The sequence below is a fragment of the Aptenodytes patagonicus genome, chromosome 14 (genome assembly GCF_965638725.1).
Source record: "Aptenodytes patagonicus chromosome 14, bAptPat1.pri.cur, whole genome shotgun sequence".
Lineage (NCBI taxonomy): Eukaryota > Metazoa > Chordata > Aves > Sphenisciformes > Spheniscidae > Aptenodytes > Aptenodytes patagonicus.
Genome location: NC_134962.1, coordinates 14,321,752 through 14,341,666, shown reverse-complemented (window position 1 = coordinate 14,341,666; position 19,915 = coordinate 14,321,752). Strand labels below are relative to the sequence as shown.

General features: G+C 42.7%; 1 protein-coding gene across 5 annotated transcripts in view; it reads left to right on the top strand.

Annotated features, from left to right (window-relative positions):
- The window catches only part of PTPRT (protein tyrosine phosphatase receptor type T), a 475,551-nt gene that overhangs the window by 380,340 nt on the left and 75,296 nt on the right, over window positions 1-19,915 (top strand). For all 5 annotated transcript variants that reach the window (XM_076352439.1, XM_076352436.1, XM_076352438.1 and 2 more), the window contains exon 14: window positions 16,106-16,241. In XM_076352439.1, the coding sequence (XP_076208554.1) occupies window positions 16,106-16,241 (136 nt within the window). The remainder of the gene's footprint in view (window positions 1-16,105; window positions 16,242-19,915) is intronic.

The following is a 19,915-nucleotide window of genomic DNA, read 5'->3' as shown; positions in this document are numbered from 1 at the left end:
CTGGTAAGTCAAATAGACCAGACTGAGCAAAGCTGAGACAAATACTATTAAGCTGCAATGCTCCGATCCCCAGGATGCTTCACAAGGTGTAGCTCTTGAGGGACCAATGATGACAATGTCCGGGTTCCTTTGTGGAGTTTAGAGTTGCTTTAAAGTCTTTTAAGGACTTCAAAATCACCCCAGGGGCTACTTTGCCAGCAAAGGTGTCAGAAACCAATTTACTTGTAACACAAACAGAGGAGTAGCTGTAAAGAGACTTCCTCAACACATGTTGTAGTCTGAAAATGAGCTGTAAGGAAATGATAAGGTAATTGCCACGGGCTGTACTACAGGTAGCTCTCTCTTTCCAAAACTCAGGGTTGCATCTTGTGCTCTCACTGCTTTGCTGTAATGTGAAATAACTGCATTACTGCCTGTGGAGTCTTTCCAGAGTTGAACAGAAATTGGCAGGAACCTATGACCTTTTTTTCTTTGAGGCACCATCTCTTTTTTTGCATTCTTTTCACTCCTTTCTGTCTTGTGGCAGTAACAGAAGTTAATTACTTCTAGGTACTTTATCCTGATCACTTCTGCATCTGCACTTACCGAGGAGTTGGGAGGGATCAATAGAAGCCCCAGCTAACAGTTGCTGGGTAGCAGAAGAGGCCTTTTTCCACCTTTATATGGAGACATCCCCCAGTCTGTTACAGAAAGCCATGCACTGGGATGGCAGGTGCTGCATGAAGTTCCCACCCGTGCAGCTGTTTTCACTGCTGACACCCAAACTGGTGGGGCTGTAAGCAGTTGTGTCACCACTGAAAGCCAAGGAGGATGAGCCGTTTCTCCCCTTTCCCCCTTTCATCTGTGGCTCTGGTGCTCCCCATATCCTCTTGTTGCTTTCCTTTTTAAAGGTCCCTTGTAAAATCTTCATTTAATTCATTTCTATGGGCTACAAACATTCTATGTGTCTCGGTCTTCCCTCCTTCCCCCTCAGTTTTTCCAGCTGGTAGTGGCGTGACCATTTTGGATACCTTATATTGGCTTTCTGGTGGGAGAAAGAGAAAGAGCAGGACTGGGTAAGATGAGTCTGGGTGAAATGAGTCTCCCCGGGGTTTTTCCAGAGCATGACTAGAGGTCTCTTCATGAGATCAGAGAAACTGGATTAATTCATTTTTGGAAACTGTAGTTTCTTCTGTTTCAGTCGTTCCTTTTTCTAGAGTTGGTGGAAGAATGTTGTCATGCTAGCAGAAAAGATATTTGCTCTGTGACTATTCAAAGAAAAACAAAAACTCTACATAGCTTGAAAAGTCCTATTCTTGCATGACCTTTTGATTTGCACTGTCTGATCTGGGTACTTCAAAAAAGTGTCACATAAGTGTTTGACCTTGAGTTGACTTCTGCAAACTGATGTAATTTTCATTAACCTGTTAGGTCACCAGGAGGAGTCAATAAGCTACCCTCCTCCTGTCGTTTGTGAATGCCATCTCTTTTTAAAAAAGGATCTCTTCCTAATATTAATTTGATAAAAGATATAAAAGAGATGGTAGAGCCTGAGGTTGCCTAGAGCCAGTTTTTTGGTGATCTTATTCTTTAGGATTTTTCTTGATTGACGTGAATGGAAAAGGACAAGAAGTGATGGTAGTTCTAGTGTTTATTCTCACTGCCTCAATGAATATCACTTTTGATTTGTAGGCAGATGTCTTATTTCTATACATGGAGTGTGGAAATCTCTGTGGAAATTCTTTTTTTTTTTTTCTTCTTTTTTTTTCCTTCTTTTTTTTTTTTCCTTGTCCTTGCTCTGTGAACTGCAATATTGTATTTCTCAGTGCCTCACCATTAGCAAGGACAGTGGAATATCCACAGCTGTGGCTAATTTTATGCAGTTTTAGCTCTTCAAAGGTACAGTATTGCCTGCAGCTCACAAGAAAGGTAGCATCACAGGCGAATTTGTAGTCTTGATAACGTAACAGTATCTTCCATTGCTGGCACCTGTGAAGTATAAGCAGCTGAGCAATAGCTGAACAATGTGGTTGTGTGGTTTGGAGCTTTCCCATAGTTTCAGATTTCCATATGTCATGAGGCTGAATTCCCACCATACATTCATTCCATATGAATAGAAGGACTCAGACGCTCCACATCCCAGCCCCTGAAGAGGGGTGTCGTATCTGCCCTCTCTCTGCTGTGCGGCAATGGACAGAGGCGCTCCCGAAACTATAATTACATTGTGACCTGATCAAAGGCTGATAGCTGGGATGTTCTAGCTGACTACTCTGTCTGTGCTGTCTTCTATCTACTCGTTATATTGATTATCTTTAATGGTACTGCCCTGTATTCGCCTTTATTTGCATCATTGTCTTTCTGAGGAGAGAATGAGCGAACCTGTAGCCTGCCTTGAACGAAATCATCAGAGCTGCTAGCAAAGATACCGCTGTGGTGTCTTTGGTAAGAGTCAGAAAAAAAACCAAAACCTTTTTTGGAGTGGAGGCTAATCTCAGCATTGACAGCTTAAAAGCTCCGCTTTGAGTTGGTACCAGAGAAAAAGCATATTTTATTTTGACGCAAGAAAATAAATACATACTGCTGGTGCCAGACTAAATGTTCATTTTGGGCTATAGGCCTAATTTTTCCATTCCTAGACATTTGACACTGCAGTAGCTCCATTAATGTTAGTGAAATGAGTTCTGATTTACACCAGTGACAGGAAGATTAGGATCAAGACATGTTTAAGCAAGGCAAGTATTCTCTTGAAGTAGTGGATTAACAAGGGCAGTAAACGTGAGTGTGGGAGTAATTAGGCAATAAAATGTGCTAGGCAGTGTGTTACTGGGGGTTTATAACACATCTTGGGTGTTGCTGCAAGGCACCTGCTCAGAAGCTGAGTAGCTTTAATTACTTGAGAGACACATGAGGCTGTTCCACTGTCGCTACTTCAGCAGGCTGGGAGGTAATTTGCTTTGTATGTCCCATTGCCTCAAAACCAAGAAAATGAAAGTAGACAACTCTTTAAAAAGTGTTTTAGTCTATTAAAGAGAGTTTTGGAGATTTCCCAGTTTTCTATCCTCTCCTTTTAGCAAGAAATAGACTGTTCAGATTGACCCCTTTTCAGTTCAGTTCAGCTCCACGCAGGAGCTGCTTCCCATCTCTCCCGGCGGTGCACTCTTCTGCATGGTTTTCTGCGTGCTGCTCCTGTTTAGATGAACTTGATTCTTGTGGTCACAAGAAAGATCTCTCAAATCTTTGTGTATTGGCTTATTAAATGTCGGGGGCGGGGGTCAGCATTCAGAGCACTAGGTCATGACACCAGTAGTGCATCCTCCAAAGCAGAGCTAGTAGATACCCAAGTGGGCAAGCGCATCTGTTGAGCTCATTTCCTTCCGTCCAGTGCCTCAGTATAAGACTTGGCTGATGCCGGTGGAAAGGGCCAGTGGCAGGGACTCATCGTCAGCCTTTGCAGTGGTGACATTTGACGATCCATCAGAAAGCTCTCTGCGTTTGTCCAGTCTGTGTAGCCATTTCACATTTTACCAGCATGTTTTAAATCCACAAGCATTATTAACCTTTTGTATCTACGTGTGTATTTATTTTCAGGTTCATTGGTCTCAGATTTCTTACCACTTCCAGCCATAAACATCTCTCCTCACATGGGCTACTTCTCTTTTTTAAATTACTGGAGTAATGTTGTCTTTAACAGCATTAGTCACTTGGATGCATATCATTAGCATAAAACACTTTAAAAATAAATTTCTCATTAAGCCCCGATTTACCAGCTCTCTGCCATACAATTTTCATTCAACCAGTTTATTTATTAGTTTTGCCATTTGGTTTCCTTGATAGCATTTGTTTTAATATGTCCCATTCTTTCTGAATTAACTGACTTGTTCTCCCTGTCTTAAAGCAACATATTTATATTGACACTTTATTACAGAAAATTGCAACCTCTTACCAAGAGAGAGCGATTACCTCTTGTATTCTTAGAGTGCATTAAATTAATTTCACAGTGTAATTGAAACCAAGGCAGAGGGCTCATTAATGGTTCCTTATGTCCCGATACTCATTTCTTCTTTCTTTAAAATGTGAGTTCTTGCAAATGAAAGAATGGAACTTTAATAATCATTATGAGGTACATTTTTATTTTTTTCCTTTTTTTTCTTGTGCATGCTGCCTGGGAACGATTTTGCTTGTTCTTAGCAGTAATAGGTAGGCAACAGGTGACCACGCGAAACCCGCCCAGCCTCTTGAGCACAGGTGATTATCAGTTCAGGAAAAGGAAAACTGTTCAAACTTCCAGAAGTCTGAGCAGCTTCATGACTTCTTGTTTTGTATTTGGTTTGCATGGGAAAATACTTTTACAATTATTCTAACTACAGTATAAAGGGGGCTCTCCTTTACATGGCACTCCTTGTGCACTGGAGTGAATATACGCCTGTGCAGAGGGTCATCTGGAGGTCCAAACACCACTTAAACCTTCGTAGGAGCACTTGAGCATGACTGAAGAGCCCCATGGATCCCTTGCTGGCCCTCTGCAGAGGCTGAATATCTCCCTGAGCATGCATGGAGATGACCTTGCATTTTTCAATTAAAGCAGCTACGGCATTTTCTGGGGCTGATTATTAAACTTACTCTTAGACAGCTGGGTCCTGCTGTTGAAGAAATGATGACAGGAAAATGAAAAGTAGATTCTGTCAGTCCTCTGTATAGAAACTTCTGCTGGAATTAGAGACATTGCAGAATCGAGCCTCAGTAGCACTGTGTAAAGTCATTCACAGACCACTAGTGGGGAGGTTCAGAACTTCTCAAGGGTTTTGCAGTTTCCATCAGAATGAACTTTTGAAGGTCTGTGTGTCATAAACTTGCCTTGTAGTGTATAACACTGGGACCAGTTCCATCATTTTACTCCAGAAAATTTAAACATAGAGAGGAAATCCCGTCAGCTTGTGGAAATGGTTCCTGCTTTAGCCTGATGTGCATAGAACGACTTATTGGGATGTGGCAGAGTTATGTGTGATTAATACGAAGGGGAGGGGAAAGGAGGGTTGGTTTCTCAGTTTTGGGATGGATTAAATTTTTGTAGGAATGTTCCTCTCCCAGTGCTACATGGTTATATTCCTACCTAGCTATGAGTTCCTCACCCAAGAATTATTTTAACTGCACATCAGGGCAGCTGTAATGATACAGGGGCAAAAAGGTACCGGGATTACTGTGATGTTCAGATGCCTTTAAGATTGAGAGAAATGGTCCCACTTTTTTGTAGTGCATCAGCACTGAAAAAGGGAACTTCCTGGGAGATGAGTGCTTAACAACCTTGAGACCTCAGAAATGAACCTGGGTCTGAAAGGTGACCAGTGAAATCATGGGGAGCAGGCTGCAAAAAAACAATGGAAAATGAGGAGGAAAAAAATTCCTACTGTTCACACACAGTTTTGCTGCATATGAAAACTGTTTGTTTAATAGATCTTGCTCCCTCAAATTCGTTTAAGAGGGCTCTGTTGTTTTCTGAAATATATTCTGGTTTTGTAGACAGATAAAGTATTTTTTAAACAGATCTAATCCCACTTCAAATCTGTTTGTTACTGCATTTTGTCTTCTGATACACTGGAATGTTATTCCTTTGACAGGTTTATTCTGTTTTGTGCTATTTATTTCCGAGGGTTTTATCACACTTCTTAAGTTAAATGCATGAAAATGTGGGGTTTTTTTCTTTTCCCCTGAACAAATCTCTGCCTTCTAAAAGTTATTTTTTAGCACAAGTTTGTGTATCACCATAATTAATTGTTAATAACAGACACACTTATGTTGCTTTTACTGAAAAATATTCCCTGCTGAGAAGACAACTCAAACTTCCTGGCATGTGGAGGCCCACTTAACCCAGTGAGCATCTTTATTTTCACCAAATTTGGTATCAAGACTTATTTTGAGGGATTTAAAATGTTGGCTTTAGGGGCTTCCTTAACCCAGGGAGCAAATGAGCCAACTTTGAATTAGTGAAGAGCCTGGTGCAAAACTGGATGAGGCCACAAGTGAACTGAGTTTGATAACCTCAGCCCAGTTTCTAGAGGACGTTGTCTACTCTAGAGCCCTGCTGCACTGACAGACCCTAATCTTGGGCTCCCCAGTTAAAATAAGCAGTGGGAGTGGAGAGGCTGGGAGAGGCACAGTGTTTAAGGTAAAATTTGGGATAGATTAGCAACAGTAGACTGAAAATATCACCTCTGTAATTCAAAGCATCCACTGCTGGGATACACTGCGTCGCTTCAGAAAAGAAGGGTCTTTAGAAAAAGCAGAATAAAATTGATCATCGCTGTGTGAGCCAAGTCCTCCTGGAATCAAAGCAGGCATGGATTTACCTGGAGTGCTATGGAGGCTGCTGTCCCCTTACAACACCCGCCTGGTGTGAAAGGATGCTGTTGGCCACGTGTTGTGGCTGTGGCTGGTCGGTTGTGCCATCACCTTTGTTTGCAGATGAACCAGTAGCCAGGCAAAGGAGGGGGGAAATAGAAAAAGGCAGCAGTTGGACATTAAAGCCAGAAGTGAAGGTCCAATCAGAAAGGATTTGTTTTCATAGAATCATAGAATCATTAAGGTTAGAAAAGACCTCTAAGATCATCGAGTCCAACCGTCAACCCAACACCACCATGCCCACTAAACCATGTCCCTAAGTGCCTCATCTACTCGTCTTTTAAATACCTCCAGGGATGGGGACTCCACCACTGCCCTGGGCAGCCTGTTCCAATGTTTAACCACTCTTTCAGTAAAGAAATTTTTCCTTACATCCAATCTAAACCTCCCCTGGCGCAACTTGAGGCCATTTCCTCTCGTCCTATCGCTTGTTACTTGGGAGAAGAGACCGACCCCCACCTCGCTACAACCTGCTTTCAGGTGGTTGTAGAGAGCAATGAGGTCTTCCCTCAGCCTCCTCTTCTCCAGGCTAAACAAGCCCAGTTCCCTCAGCCGCTCCTCATCAGACTTGTTCTCCAGACCCCTCACCAGCCTCGTTGCCCTTCTCTGGACACGCTCCAGCACCTCAACGTCCTTCTTGGAGTGAGGGGCCCAAAACTGAACACAGTATTCGAGGTGCGGCCTCACCAGGGCCGAGTACAGGGGCACGATCACTTCCCTGCTCCTGCTGGCCACACTATTTCTGATACAGGCCAGGATGCCATTGGCCTTCTTGGCCGCCTGGGCACACTGCCGGCTCATGTTCAGCCGGCTGTCGACCAGCACCCCCAGGTCCTTTTCCGCCAGGCAGCTTTCCAGCCACTCTTCCCCAAGCCTGTAGCGCTGCATGGGGTTGTTGTGGCCGAAGTGCAGGACCCGGCACTTGGCCTTGTTGAACCTCATACAGCTGGCCTGGGCCCATCGATCCAGCCTGTCCAGGTCCCTCTGCAGAGCCTTCCTACCCTCAAGCAGATCAACACTCCCGCCCAACTTGGTGTCGTCTGCAAACTCACTGAGGGAGCACTCGATCCCCTCATCCAGATCATTGATAAAGATATTGAACAAGACCGGCCCCAAAACTGAGCCCTGGGGAACACCGCTCGTGACCGGCCGCCAACTGGATGTAACTCCATTCACCACAACTCTCTGGGCCCGGCCGTCCAGCCAGTTTTTGACCCAGTGCAGAGTACACCTGTCTGAGCCGTGAGCCGCCAGCTTCTCTAGGAGAATGCTGTGGGAGACAGTATCAAAGGCCTTGCTGAAGTCCAGGTAGACCACATCCACAGCCTTTCCCTCGTCCACTAGGCGGGTCACCTGGTCATAGAAGGAGATCAGGTTGGTCAAGCAGGACCTGCCTCTCATGAACCCGTGCTGGCTGGGCCGGATCCCCTGGTTGTCCCCCACATGCCTTGTGAGCACCCTCAAGATGAACCGCTCCATAACCTTCCCCGGCACCAAGGTCAGGCTGACAGGCCTGTAGTTCCCCGGATCCTCCTTCCAGCCCTTCTTGTGGATGGGCGTCACATTGGCAAGCCTCCAGTCGTCCGGGACCTCCCCCGTTAACCAGGACTGCTGATAAATGATGGAGCGTGGCTTGGCGAGCTCCTCCGCCAGCTCCCTCAGCACTCTCGGGTGGATCCCATCCGGCCCCATAGACTTGTGAGCATCCAGGTGGCGTAGCAGGTCGTTGACTGCTTCCTCTGGGATTATGGGGGGTTCATCTTGCTCGCCATCCCTGTCTTCCAGCTCGGGGGGCCGAGTACCCTGAGGATAATTGGTCCGCCTGTTAAAGACTGAGGCAAAGAAGGCATTAAGTACGTCAGCCTTTTCTTCATCCTCGGTGACAATGTTCCCCCCTGCATCCAATAAAGGATGGAGATTCTCCTTGGCTCTCTTTTTGTCATTAATACATTTGTAAAAACATTTTTTGTTGTCTTTAACGACAGCGGCCAGATTGCGTTCTAGCTGGGCTTCTGCCTTTCTCATTTCTTCTCTGCACGACCTAACGAGATCCCTGTACTCTTCTTGAGTCGCCTGCCCCTTCTTCCACAAGTGATAAACTCTCCTTTTTTTCCTGAGTCCCAGCAAGAGCTCCCCGTTCAGCCAGGCTGGTCATAAGTTTTGGTTTATTTAGTTTTAACGCAAGGAGCAATGCATGATGACTCGCTTGTGAAATTCAGAGTAGGGTTTTTTTTCCCCTCTTCTGCTTGAAGGTTTGCAGGAGGAACTGTCTGAATGTCTCCTGAAGCCTTCTGCACAGGGGCTGAGAGATTGGGCAGAGGAGGGGGCAGCCATAGGTGGAGAAGCAGGAGGAGGGCTATTACATTTTGGAGGACAGCAGTGTTGCATGTTCCTAACCTTCATACGCTTACACCAACTTATTTGGGTAGTCAGTATTTCTTCGTCATTTCCTGATATCTGGAGATGCTTTCTAATGTGTATCAGGCGCTGGTCAGGTACTGTGGATCACTTAAGTTTTTCATAAGCAGATTATCATTGTCAGTGTCCTTAGATACCATTTCCAAAGGCATGAGAAACCCAAGGCTATTACAAAGACTTTATGCCTCTGTTCCCTTAAATAGATTTTTCAGTGAGCCGATGTTCAGAAACAGGGTTGTTGTTATTAATGCATTAGCTTCTCAGTTTCTTCCAGGAACTGGACATTTAAAAAACTATATGGTAGCTTTAGGATATGTGACAATGTCACAAGAGAGGTAGGTGTGAAAGAGACTGTTTCGTAATACTGTAAAGGAAAAGAAAAATCTTCATTCAAGACATGCCTGAAAGCACAGAAAATTTCCCGGTATTTTATGCACCACACGTAGAACGTGTATATGCAGACTCCCTAATGCATTGGCCATATGACTCCCTTTTTACTGTAAAGCGGTGAGTATCCTCCTTTGCATGCTGCTCAGTCAGCTTGAGGGTGAAGTCTTACCGGGCGCGGTTTTTTGTAGGCCACCGTGGTACTTAAAGCACCTTTGACCAGCCAGGCTTGAAAGGTGACCTTATTTCAGTATTCATTTTATACCTACCTCTGGACTTTGCTCACTGGTTTTGTAATTTCTGCAGCTGGGGTAGCTGTGGATTTTTAATGATAACCATGATGAGAGCAGAGTAACTGCTTAGAGGGGACTGGCTGGTGCGAAGGTTGATTAGTTTTTGTTCGTAGGGTGCGACGAGTCTATTATACAGCCATAGCATTGTCATGCACTGTGAAGTTTTTGCCTGTATCAGTCAAAAGATTGATCTCCCTGTGTCTGTTTAAGACTATATAAAAATTAAGTCACATCTGTAAATTTGAACTTGTGATAATGGGGATTTTACTTTTTTTCAATTTTTACAATTTCAAGCTAGTTTCTAAATAGCTCTGCGAAAGTGTAGGCATCACAACAGCTGCTCTTTGTCTGAGCTCTTCTCTCAAGTAAACGTAATAACCTTTCTCATTCTGGGGGGCCGTATATCTGCCTTTAGCACAAATCAAGTGCTTCTGTTCTGAAGAGAGAGGAAGAAAAACAGGAGGAGAAAAGAAAAGCCTTTGTGGTGGATTTGCCCGGAATCTCCAGAATCAATTATTCTCTTACTACTATTTTTTAATTCTCATTCAGTTTAGTCATGCTAATCTTGATTCCTCGCTGCGTGTTTACTTTCATCCTCCTACAGATTCAACCTGTATGCCTGATAATCCCTCATATAAATTCTGGTCTGTCTTTCTCTCCAGGACTGCTTTGTTTGGCTGCTCTCTCCGCTTAGAATATGGCTGAAAGCTTTTGGCTCTCATCATTCTTTCCATTCCTTTAGCGCTTTTTTAAAGAAATGAGAATGTCTCATTGTAGTCTTAAGCCTGTGTTGTTTGCAGTCTTCAATAACTGGAGGAGGAAAATTGGTGTAGTAACGTTATGTGTAGTGATACTGTTGGTGGTATTCATTTGTTTAATGAATTACAACAAAGAAATAGCCAAAGTGGAATCTGTGTTTCAGATTTGATGAGTTGTTTCACTTCGTTGGCTTATGGTACGCGGAAGCACCGGCATCGTGCATAGCTTTTTTTCGTCCCAGTACTCTGGTATACACTGCTGAAGGTTGCAGGCTACTCTGTCTTCCCCAGCCCATGCATGTGGCCAGCTGACGCAGAGGGCTGTTGCTGGGTAGCGCTGACTAACAGGTATTCTGGATCAAGATGTAAAACAGTGCTCTTCCACCTGTATCTCAACGTTATCATTCTTAGAGGTACCTGTCTGCCCTTGTGTTTGCGTACTGGAGACTATGTTTCAGAGGTACAGATATAATCAGGATCTGGAAATATAAGGGAAAACATTTCTACATGCAGAGATGCTTTAATCATTTGTAGGCCACTCACATAGAAAGCACCATTTAAAAAAAAAGAAAAAGAAAAGGAAATCATGTTTACAAGTGATTTGAGAATAACTGTCTTTTGAAAATAAGCCTCTAGGTCTATTAGGAAATTTTGCATTCGGCATGCTGCCTGCCCATTATGTGCTACAAAGAAATTACTCTGATTGAGCAGCTCATTTTAACTCATAATGACTTTGAACCCATTATTTTTCATTATTTTTTCTGGGTTAAATAATGCTTTGAAGTAATTTTTCTGATTGTTTTTTGTTCCAAGAGTGACTTTCTGTCTGAAGAAGTTGTATTAGGCGTTACAAAATTGAAACCAAACCTAGTCTTTGCCAGACTGACTTGTTCCCTTTCTGGGTCTTTCCTGTCATCTGGCCGTGGCCGAACCTCCCGTTACCTGTGTTGCTTCTCTCATTTTGTCCCTCCCTCATTTACACTTGCACTGGCTTCTTCTTGCCCCTGGGTATTTGACCCAGCTGTACTTAGAGCCATTTTGTTTGCTTTGTCTTCTCCTGTTGTGTTACCAGAATCTCTCTCCTATGCAGTGACACGGCTACTGATGATTGTGGTACCACTTCCATTGCAGGACTTTGTTCTTTATGCCTTGCCAGTTGGAAATCTCACATAAATACCCGTCTTTTCCTCCTGCCTATGGCTCTTTTGAATTCTTTTTCCTGTCAGTTACATTTTTTTAATGCAATATGGTAATTGCTGCTTTAAATAAAGAACGTTTCAAATTACAGTTTGTGAAATAGGTTTTATGGAAGAAATTTGTATTATCAGTCCTGCTGAGCTACATGAACTCAATAATCATGCTTTCCTGGATGTTCTTCAGTGTGCCACCTCCACAGAGAAGGTCACTTTATATCTGGTGGCTTATTGTTTTCAAATAATATATCTGTGCATAAATTGCTGGGTGAAAGATTGCCACGGTATCTTTCACTTAGCTGCCGTTGCTGTTTCTCCCTCCATCCCACCCCGTCCCTCCCGTCTCCCCTGTCCCCATCTGTGAGATGTTGCGTGCTCTGATGGAATTGCCACAGGGTGTCAGTCCAGAAATGTCAGTCCTCAGCTCTGCTGTTGGGTGCCTGTGATGCCAAAGGCATGTCCTTAATCTTTCTAGATCTATAAAGTAAATGACATAATTTATTACTGACCTTGCATAAGCATTAAGAGGATTTAAAGTACTTACGAATATCACTCTAGGAGTGTGTAGCGCTACATATGAACGCTTGCTGGTAAGTGGATGATTTTTCACTTTCTTAGCATTTTGAGAAGGTTCTTCTCTTTAGTTGTGACTGGCAAAAACTTGAGTTTAGTCTTTTGGAATCACTTGCAAACCATCTCCCAGCTCAAAGTAGCTAAACACGTCATCACTTCCTTGTGGACAGAAACACTTCCAGCTGAAGAAATCTTCTGAAAGATTTAACTCTGGAATACAAATGGCAGCCCACTATACTGAAATTAATTTTGGATTTCAAAATTCTTGTCCTTAAGTTATCAGCCACTGCAGGGCCAGCTTTAACCATGATCTGAAGCAAGGAGGAATTCAAAAGGTTGAAAGCCGCAAGGAGCTGGCACAATATGAAACCATGCTTCCAGTAGTTGCATCTTACTGAACTAGTCTGGGATTTAGGTTCCTATGAATCCACATCAGGATAGCCAGATTAGACCTTGGGTGCCTGTGAGAGCGTTACTAAAAAAAACACATCAGTGCTTGATGATCCATAAACCTGACTTCTCGTGGGCTGATGAGGCAGGCGGCTCTGGGAAAGAACCCATTTGCCCCTGCTCTGCTCTCTCTGCATCTCTGCAGCATCACCAGAACCAGTATCTCCCATGAATGTGCTGCATGTAATGTGTTCTGTCTCACTGCAAGATGCTGGATCTCTGGGAATCTTGGAAGGGGTTGAAAAAGCAAAGTAAATTAGGTTGGTGGGAAAGGACTAAAATCTTGAAATAGCTATGAACGTAAAAGGGAGTGCTGGGTGAATGCCTGTGAAAGTCAGATTCATGCCACTGGTCAAACTTCTGGGAAAGCACATTTTGTACAGTACATAAATGTGTATCTCTGAAAGTAGTAGCCTGGTCTAGCAGATAATGCACAGATAGGGAGTCAAGGGATCTACAGTCTGCTTCTCTGACACTGTCTTCTATCATTTGCCTTCCTTATTAAGAAAGTAAGCTTAGGGCAGAAAATTGTCCTATTTCATGTTAGTACAGTGTAATGGGGTCCTGGCCTTAGCCACTGGGTGCCACTGAAATACACAGAGTAATAACAGTGGTGACCTGTTCTATATCCTATTATTCCAGTATCCAGCTTCAGTTACGAGGAACAATTTATTCCAGGAAAGGTGGTGGAAGTAGCCACTAGAAAATATGGTTATAGTTTATTTTCTTTCCCTTTTAATGTCAGCAGTATATAAACATTGTTTTTCAGAAAGAAAAGGGTGGCCTCTCCTCAAGTACAGTAGTGCAGAGCTTTCCAAGTGTATTTAAAGACATTTGTATGAAATGGCCGTCTGAGCAATTTTTATGGGCTTCTGTGCTCAGAGGATTTCAGATCTGCCTGCATGCTGGTAAAGGAGAGAAGCAAAACTGAATTGTAGGAAAGTGTTACTCTCAGGAGCAGCAGAAGTCATCTTCTGCAAGTACAGTAACAGCTCACAGACCTCCTTCTGCCAGAACAGAAACGTTCTCCTTACCTACAGTTGGTGGTGGTGCAGGTGGGAGTACAAGCAACCATAGCAGACTGCATTAGGCATCTACAAGGAAAATACGCCAGAACGGCAGCAAAACAAGGGACTTTTGTGGTAATGTTTCATTGCAAAGCTTTAAGAATCCAAGACCCAGGAATTTACTGACACTGTCATATTATCAATTCCTAGGCGCTATTAGCTGAGATAACTTACAAATGATTGGACTAGTAGCCTAAAGGAATTGTTGGCCTTTGCCAAGACAGATAGAAAGAGTTACATAGAAGATTCAAGTGAATCAGTCACCACAGTGTGTAGGTGTCAGGATGGATAAGCCTTTATTCTCTTTCTAGAACTGCAGTAGTTTACAGTGGGACAAGAAATATCAAATTAAAATACACTGACCACACATTGCCTGTAGTAACAAGTAACAGCCTGGCAAAATCAAACCGATCTAGTGGATTAGAGGATGGAGTTGACAACACGTTCTTAATTTTTTTTAACGTAGCTCACAATTCATGAGAGTATTCAGATGGTACAAAAATGGAGGGGGTCTGACTGTGCTGTTTGTGGTAGAAAACCATTCTCCAACACCTGTTATTTAGGGTGATAGGAGTAACTGCAACTCAAGTGAAGGATAATTTGGAGTACTTCTCTGAGTTTCACTTCAAACAGAGTTTTAGTCATTTTCAGGGAAAAATTGTACCTTTATCATTTACTTTGTTGTGTGATAGTGTCGGGATTGCCTGTATGATGGCATATAGCCCACGTTTTGGGCAGATTCAATCCAAGATTGTAAGAGACGTTGTCAATAAAGATGGTAATATGCAACCGATACGTGATTCTATTTTCACACTCAGGAGTCCCATTAATGCATTTCAGACATGTGCGCATGGAAGTTACCAGTGAACTCGTAATGGGAAAATTGGTGGACGCAGTGGAGTTGTCAGGGACAAAAAGCTGAAAATTACGTGTGTGTTTCAAACAGCCAGCCTTTTTGCTTGGTAAATACTGTGTTTTGCTGTGGCAAACTAGATTAACAGCTTAGCTGTAGGAAAAGTGAAATCATACTTTTATCACTGCATGTGGTGAGTTTTCTTGTTTTGCGTTCATTGTGTCATTGTTCTATATGTACTCTTCAAGATATGATGAGAGGAGAATAAAACACTTTATTCAAGATCAGATCCTCATCCCTGGAAGTCCATCAGCTAAGGCCCTATTCAGAACATATCAGAAAGCCCTATATTCAGTTATCTGATTTGATCATGGTAACCATTGGGACTCATCCTTGCAGACCTTGCTTTATCTGTTAAAGCATATGCAGTTTAACGTGTGGCAAATGGGCAAAAGAATAACCCAGTGGGGCTTTCTGCTGTCTCACCAACATATGGACTCGATTGAATATTATCTCCCCAAGCAACTGACTTCATGAACAGAAGTGATTCAGCTTCTCCTGAAGGTCAGCAACACAGAGTTGTTAAAAGAGCAAAACATTACGGTCTTCTGATGACAGCACTCTTTCCACCTTTGATTCCCTTTTCCTACTGTGTTTAAGCTGTAGCGGAAGACTTGGCTGGCTCCAACAGCAAAGGTGAAGCCCAAGATAAGATTATGATCTCATGTAACATGAATTCATTTAACTTCATCAAATGCAACGGTGATATTTTTAGGAGTAGTTAAGTATATCAGGAATATAATAAAGATAGGCTTATTTAGTCTTTAGAGTAGCCACGACTGGGGCTTTCTAAATAAAGCTCAGTGGTTTAAGGTATATTTGAAAAAATTCTGTGCAGCAAGTAGTGAAGCCAGCAGAGCTAAGGTATATAATAAGCACTATACAAGTAGTCCCAGCAACAGGGGAGAGGGTAGCATTCTGCAAGGTCCTCAGTTACTGCAGGGGCAAAAGACCCTTAAAGTCAGATCATGACAAGGAAGTAAAAGAAGAAATTCTGTGCAAATAATGTTCCTAAATATGTTTTAGTTTTAGGTGTGTAGGCTTTACTCTTAAAAAACCAAAGTTTCAAATAGAAATTACGTTGTCTTGCCTGGGCTGCAGAAGAACTCACGCGTGGAATACATTAGATGATGTGGAGGGTGCTCTGTGCATTGGATTAATGCTTGTTACATGCATAATTGTAACCATACGTTTAGGAAAGCCAAGCCTCCAGTATAGTGAGAAATGCAGATGTGTTCTGATTTAGAAGAAAAAAAGTTTCTGCAAGTAGTATTATGGGATATGTTACTGCAAACTTTTACATTCATTATTTCGATGAGTAAGGAAGGATTGCACCTCCACTTACGCTATTGGAGATGAAAATTATAACTGCTATTAATTCTCCAGCTTCTGGGTGTATGCTGAGTGCTTCAGAAGAGTAAATTCCCCATTGCAATATAATATGGTAAAATATTAGAGTCAGTTGCATTACACTGGGATTTTACACCCAATTACTGCTCTGAATTATCTGTCGTTAGCCCTTATTAAGGGTGGATTTGGTTAGATGGACAACTGTCTATTGCAATTTGATTGCAAATATGTTGTTAGGCTTCCAAATGAATATTTAAAGTGGATCATTGCACAATTTTTCTACAAATTCTCTTTTTATCTCCTCCTTCCTCTCCCTCTGTCTTTTAAGGAGCTTCCACCCAGAATTCCAATGCAGTGGAACCAGAAAAACAAGTTGACAGCACGGTGAAAATGGCCGGAGTTATAGCTGGTCTTCTGATGTTTGTTATTATCCTCTTGGGAGCAATGCTTACCATCAAGAGAAGGTAAGTTTCTGCTTTGCTTCCATCTTGGACTTTCTGCCTAGAGTGTTGTTACTTCAAAAAGAAGAATAAATTTGGTAGAAATAAAACGTTCCATTTGTGTTACAGAGGGCAGCAGTTAATACCTATTTATGTAACACTACCACTAAGAAGTTGTAGTCCCAGAAGAGATGCCTGTTCTGGCAGATACTATATGAACAACAAAAGAATGGTTGTTACTGCAAAGAGTTAATGATGATTAATTGGTAATTAATGAGAAGGGGTAGCTCATAAATAAGCATGGAAAAGTACAAAGTGATAATGAGGCAATGGAAGTGGGCGTGTGAGCCTGTGCAGGTAGCACAACAGTGCTCTAATAGAAGACAAGAATTCTTTCTTAACAGCCAAGAAAAATAATGTCTTAAAATAATGTGATCGACCGTCTTGTTCCCAAGTGAGTCTTGATGAGACATATTTTCACGCAGCAATTTCTTTGCAGCCAGTGTTCATCAGGAATATTACATCTTGCTGAGGGTTAGAATCTTTCCGAGACTTAGCTGTAGTTTGCAGGGGAATGAAACTTGGAAAAATCATGTATGGTAATGAAATTTGTTCAAATAGTTCATTTTGTGTGATTTTCTTTGGACCATTTGCACTTACACTTTGAAGTAGACTATAGTAGTTGCTACTATTTGAAGAGTTCCACATTTACGGTGTAATATACCGATTCAGAAAACCACTTAGGCAAGAGGTTTTCTTGAGAAAAGGGTGTATTTTGTATACATTTTTACCAGTCACATTTCTGAAGTGAACCCTACTTTTCAACGGTCATTTGATTCTAAATGAAACAGGAGCTAGGTAGCCTGGCAGCCCCTTGTCTAGAGTGCAGGTAGCATTACATGAGAGCCTCGATGATTTTACTTGGTCTTTTGCAGGGAGTGCAGCTTTTCAAAGCAAAGCTCTGTTTCTTTGAGATCTCTTATCTCTATGACAAACGGTCCCACATTTCCTGAAAATAAGAGCAGCAGTTAAATCTAGATATGATCTCCTCTATCTTAATCCAGAGCACATAGGCAAATGGAATAGCTCTATGCTACAGATGCTGGAGTGCAGGGCTGCTGTTCAGAAGGACCTTGAGAGGCTGGAGAAATGGGCTGATGGGAACCTCGTGAAGTTTAGCAAAGGCAAAGTCCTGCATCTGGGACGGAGTAACCCCATGCAACAGTACAGGCAGGTTTGCAGAGAAGGACCTGGAGGTCTTGGTGGACAGGTCAAACACAAGTCAGCCATGTGCCCTTGCAGCAAAGAAGGTCAACTGCATCCGGGGCCGTGTTAGCAAGAGGGTAACCAGCAGGTTGAGGCAAGTGATTATTCCCTTCTGTTTGCCATTGGTGAGATTGCTCTGGGCATACTGTGTCCAGTCTGGGAATCCTCAGTACAAGAAAGGCACTGATATATTAGAGCAAGTCCAGAGGAGGGTTACCAAAATGGTTCGGAGGTGGAGAATCTCCATCCTTGGAGAAATTAAAAACTTGGCTTGGACAAGACCCTGAGGGACTTGCTGCAAGTGAAACTGGTTTAAGCAGGAGGTTGGACCAGATGTCCTTTGAGGAGCCTTTCCAAATTATGTAATTCTGCAAAACCGATCAGATAAGTACTGACTACTATGAGTTCCTGTTGAATTAACTGAACGTGTGGGCAATCTAGACTTTTAATCCAATTTTTGTTGTGTGCAAAAATTTCAGATTTTGTGGACAAGTGTGTATGTGTTTTGTAGTCACATCTACTGCACTTTTGTTCAATGTTAAACCCAAACAGTATAGATGTCGCTGATTCCAGTCTCCCGGGTGCTTTTCAGTTCATAAGCAGAAAAAAATCAGATGCCTCCCATGAAAAACAGAAAAAGAGTTTCAGGAAAAATTGAGCTGGGTTTCTGGTTTGTTTAATGCCCAGCCCTCATCCATTCCTGCTACCTTCCAAAACTTGTAAGGAAAACTGTCAGAGTAATGGCACATCTCAACATCCTGGTGGTGTTTCCTAAGCTATTAAAAGTTGATAGCATTTCTGTCCCACGATGTATTATTATTATAAATCATGTATATTGCTGGGCAGAAAACAAACAATGATGACCAGGAATTCCTTATTTGAGGGTAGTTTCTTTATGGTGTAGCCTGCCAAGAACTAAGTCAGAGAGGTAAGGATACTCTTATGAGGCAATATACTTTAAATACTAAGGAGGAGGTAATACGTGTAATCTCTCTGTATTTTCTCGAATTTTCAGATTTCACATCAAACTCCTATTCCCAAACAGTCTACCACATCTTTCAAAATGTAAATGTGGGACTCGTCCTGTTAAACACTGTGATTGCTGCCAATCTATTTTTTGTATAAATTTGAAAACAGTTAGGAAATTTCTCAGACATAGGATTACGGGCAAGTAATTTTTTTTCCCCAAACACTGTGGAAGAAATCTTCATCATTCTCATTCTGATGAATGCATCGATGTGGAGATGTCTGGATACGTATAGAATCATAGAATCATAGAATGGTTTGGGTTGGAAAGGACCTCTAAAGGCCATCTAGTGCAACCCCCCTGCCGTGGGCAGGGACATCTTCAACTAGATCAGGTTGCTCAGAGCCCCGTCCAACCTGACCTGGAATGTTTCCAGGGATGGGGCATCCACCACCTCTCTGGGCAACCTGTGCCAGTGCTTCACCACCCTCAGCGTAAAACATTTCTTCCTTATATCTAGGCTAAATCTACCCCCTTTAGTTGAAAGCCATTCCCCCTTGTCCTGTCGCAACAGGCCCTGCTAAAAAGTTTGCTGCCATCTTTGAAGACCTCAACAGGTCCGTGTCTTTCTTATGCTGAGGGCTCCAGAGCTGGACGCAGTGCTCCAGGTGGGGTCTCACTAGAGCAGAGTAGAGGGGCAGAATCCCCTCCCTCGACCTGCTGGCCACGCTGCTTTGGATGCAGCCCAGGATACGATTGGCCTTCTGGGCTGCGAGCGCACATTGCCGGCTCATGTCCAGCTTTTCATCCCCCAGTACCCCCAAGTCCTTCTCGGCAGGGCTGCTCTCAATCCCTTCATCCCCCAGCCTGTATTGACACCGGGGGTTGCCCCGACCCAAGTGCAGGACCTTGCACTTGGCCTTGTTAAACCTCATGAGGTTCTCACAGGCCCACTTCTCGAGCTTGTCCAGGTCCAATGATTCAATGTATTTGATTAATCTTCTGTGTTCCAATGGAAGCTGGAAAACCAACAAAAGGCCAGGTTATCAGTATGTAGGAATCCTTCAAAGAAACAGTAAAAATTTACGGCTGATGTAGATTCTTAGATTATCGGGTTTTTTACTTTTATTTTTTATTTAAATGGACTCTACATATTTTATGCAGAATATAACAAACTTTTATTAGAGGTCAGGAGGAAACTTAGAGACTGTATTGTATAGTTTAGTTAGCAGGTATATAAAATCACTGCATTTTAGCTGTAATTTTTTTCTGATGCATGTCTAACTCAGATAAGTAAATGATGGGGAAATCTATCAAGATTGAGCTTTTTCCGACATTTCATTCTTGTGATGTTTTGACTGTCATGACTGCTGCAATATAAGTTGATATCTCATAGAGAGAGAAACTCAGACAAATGCAGAATCAAAAATACTCATAATGCAGAGCAAGTTCCAGGGGCTGGAGT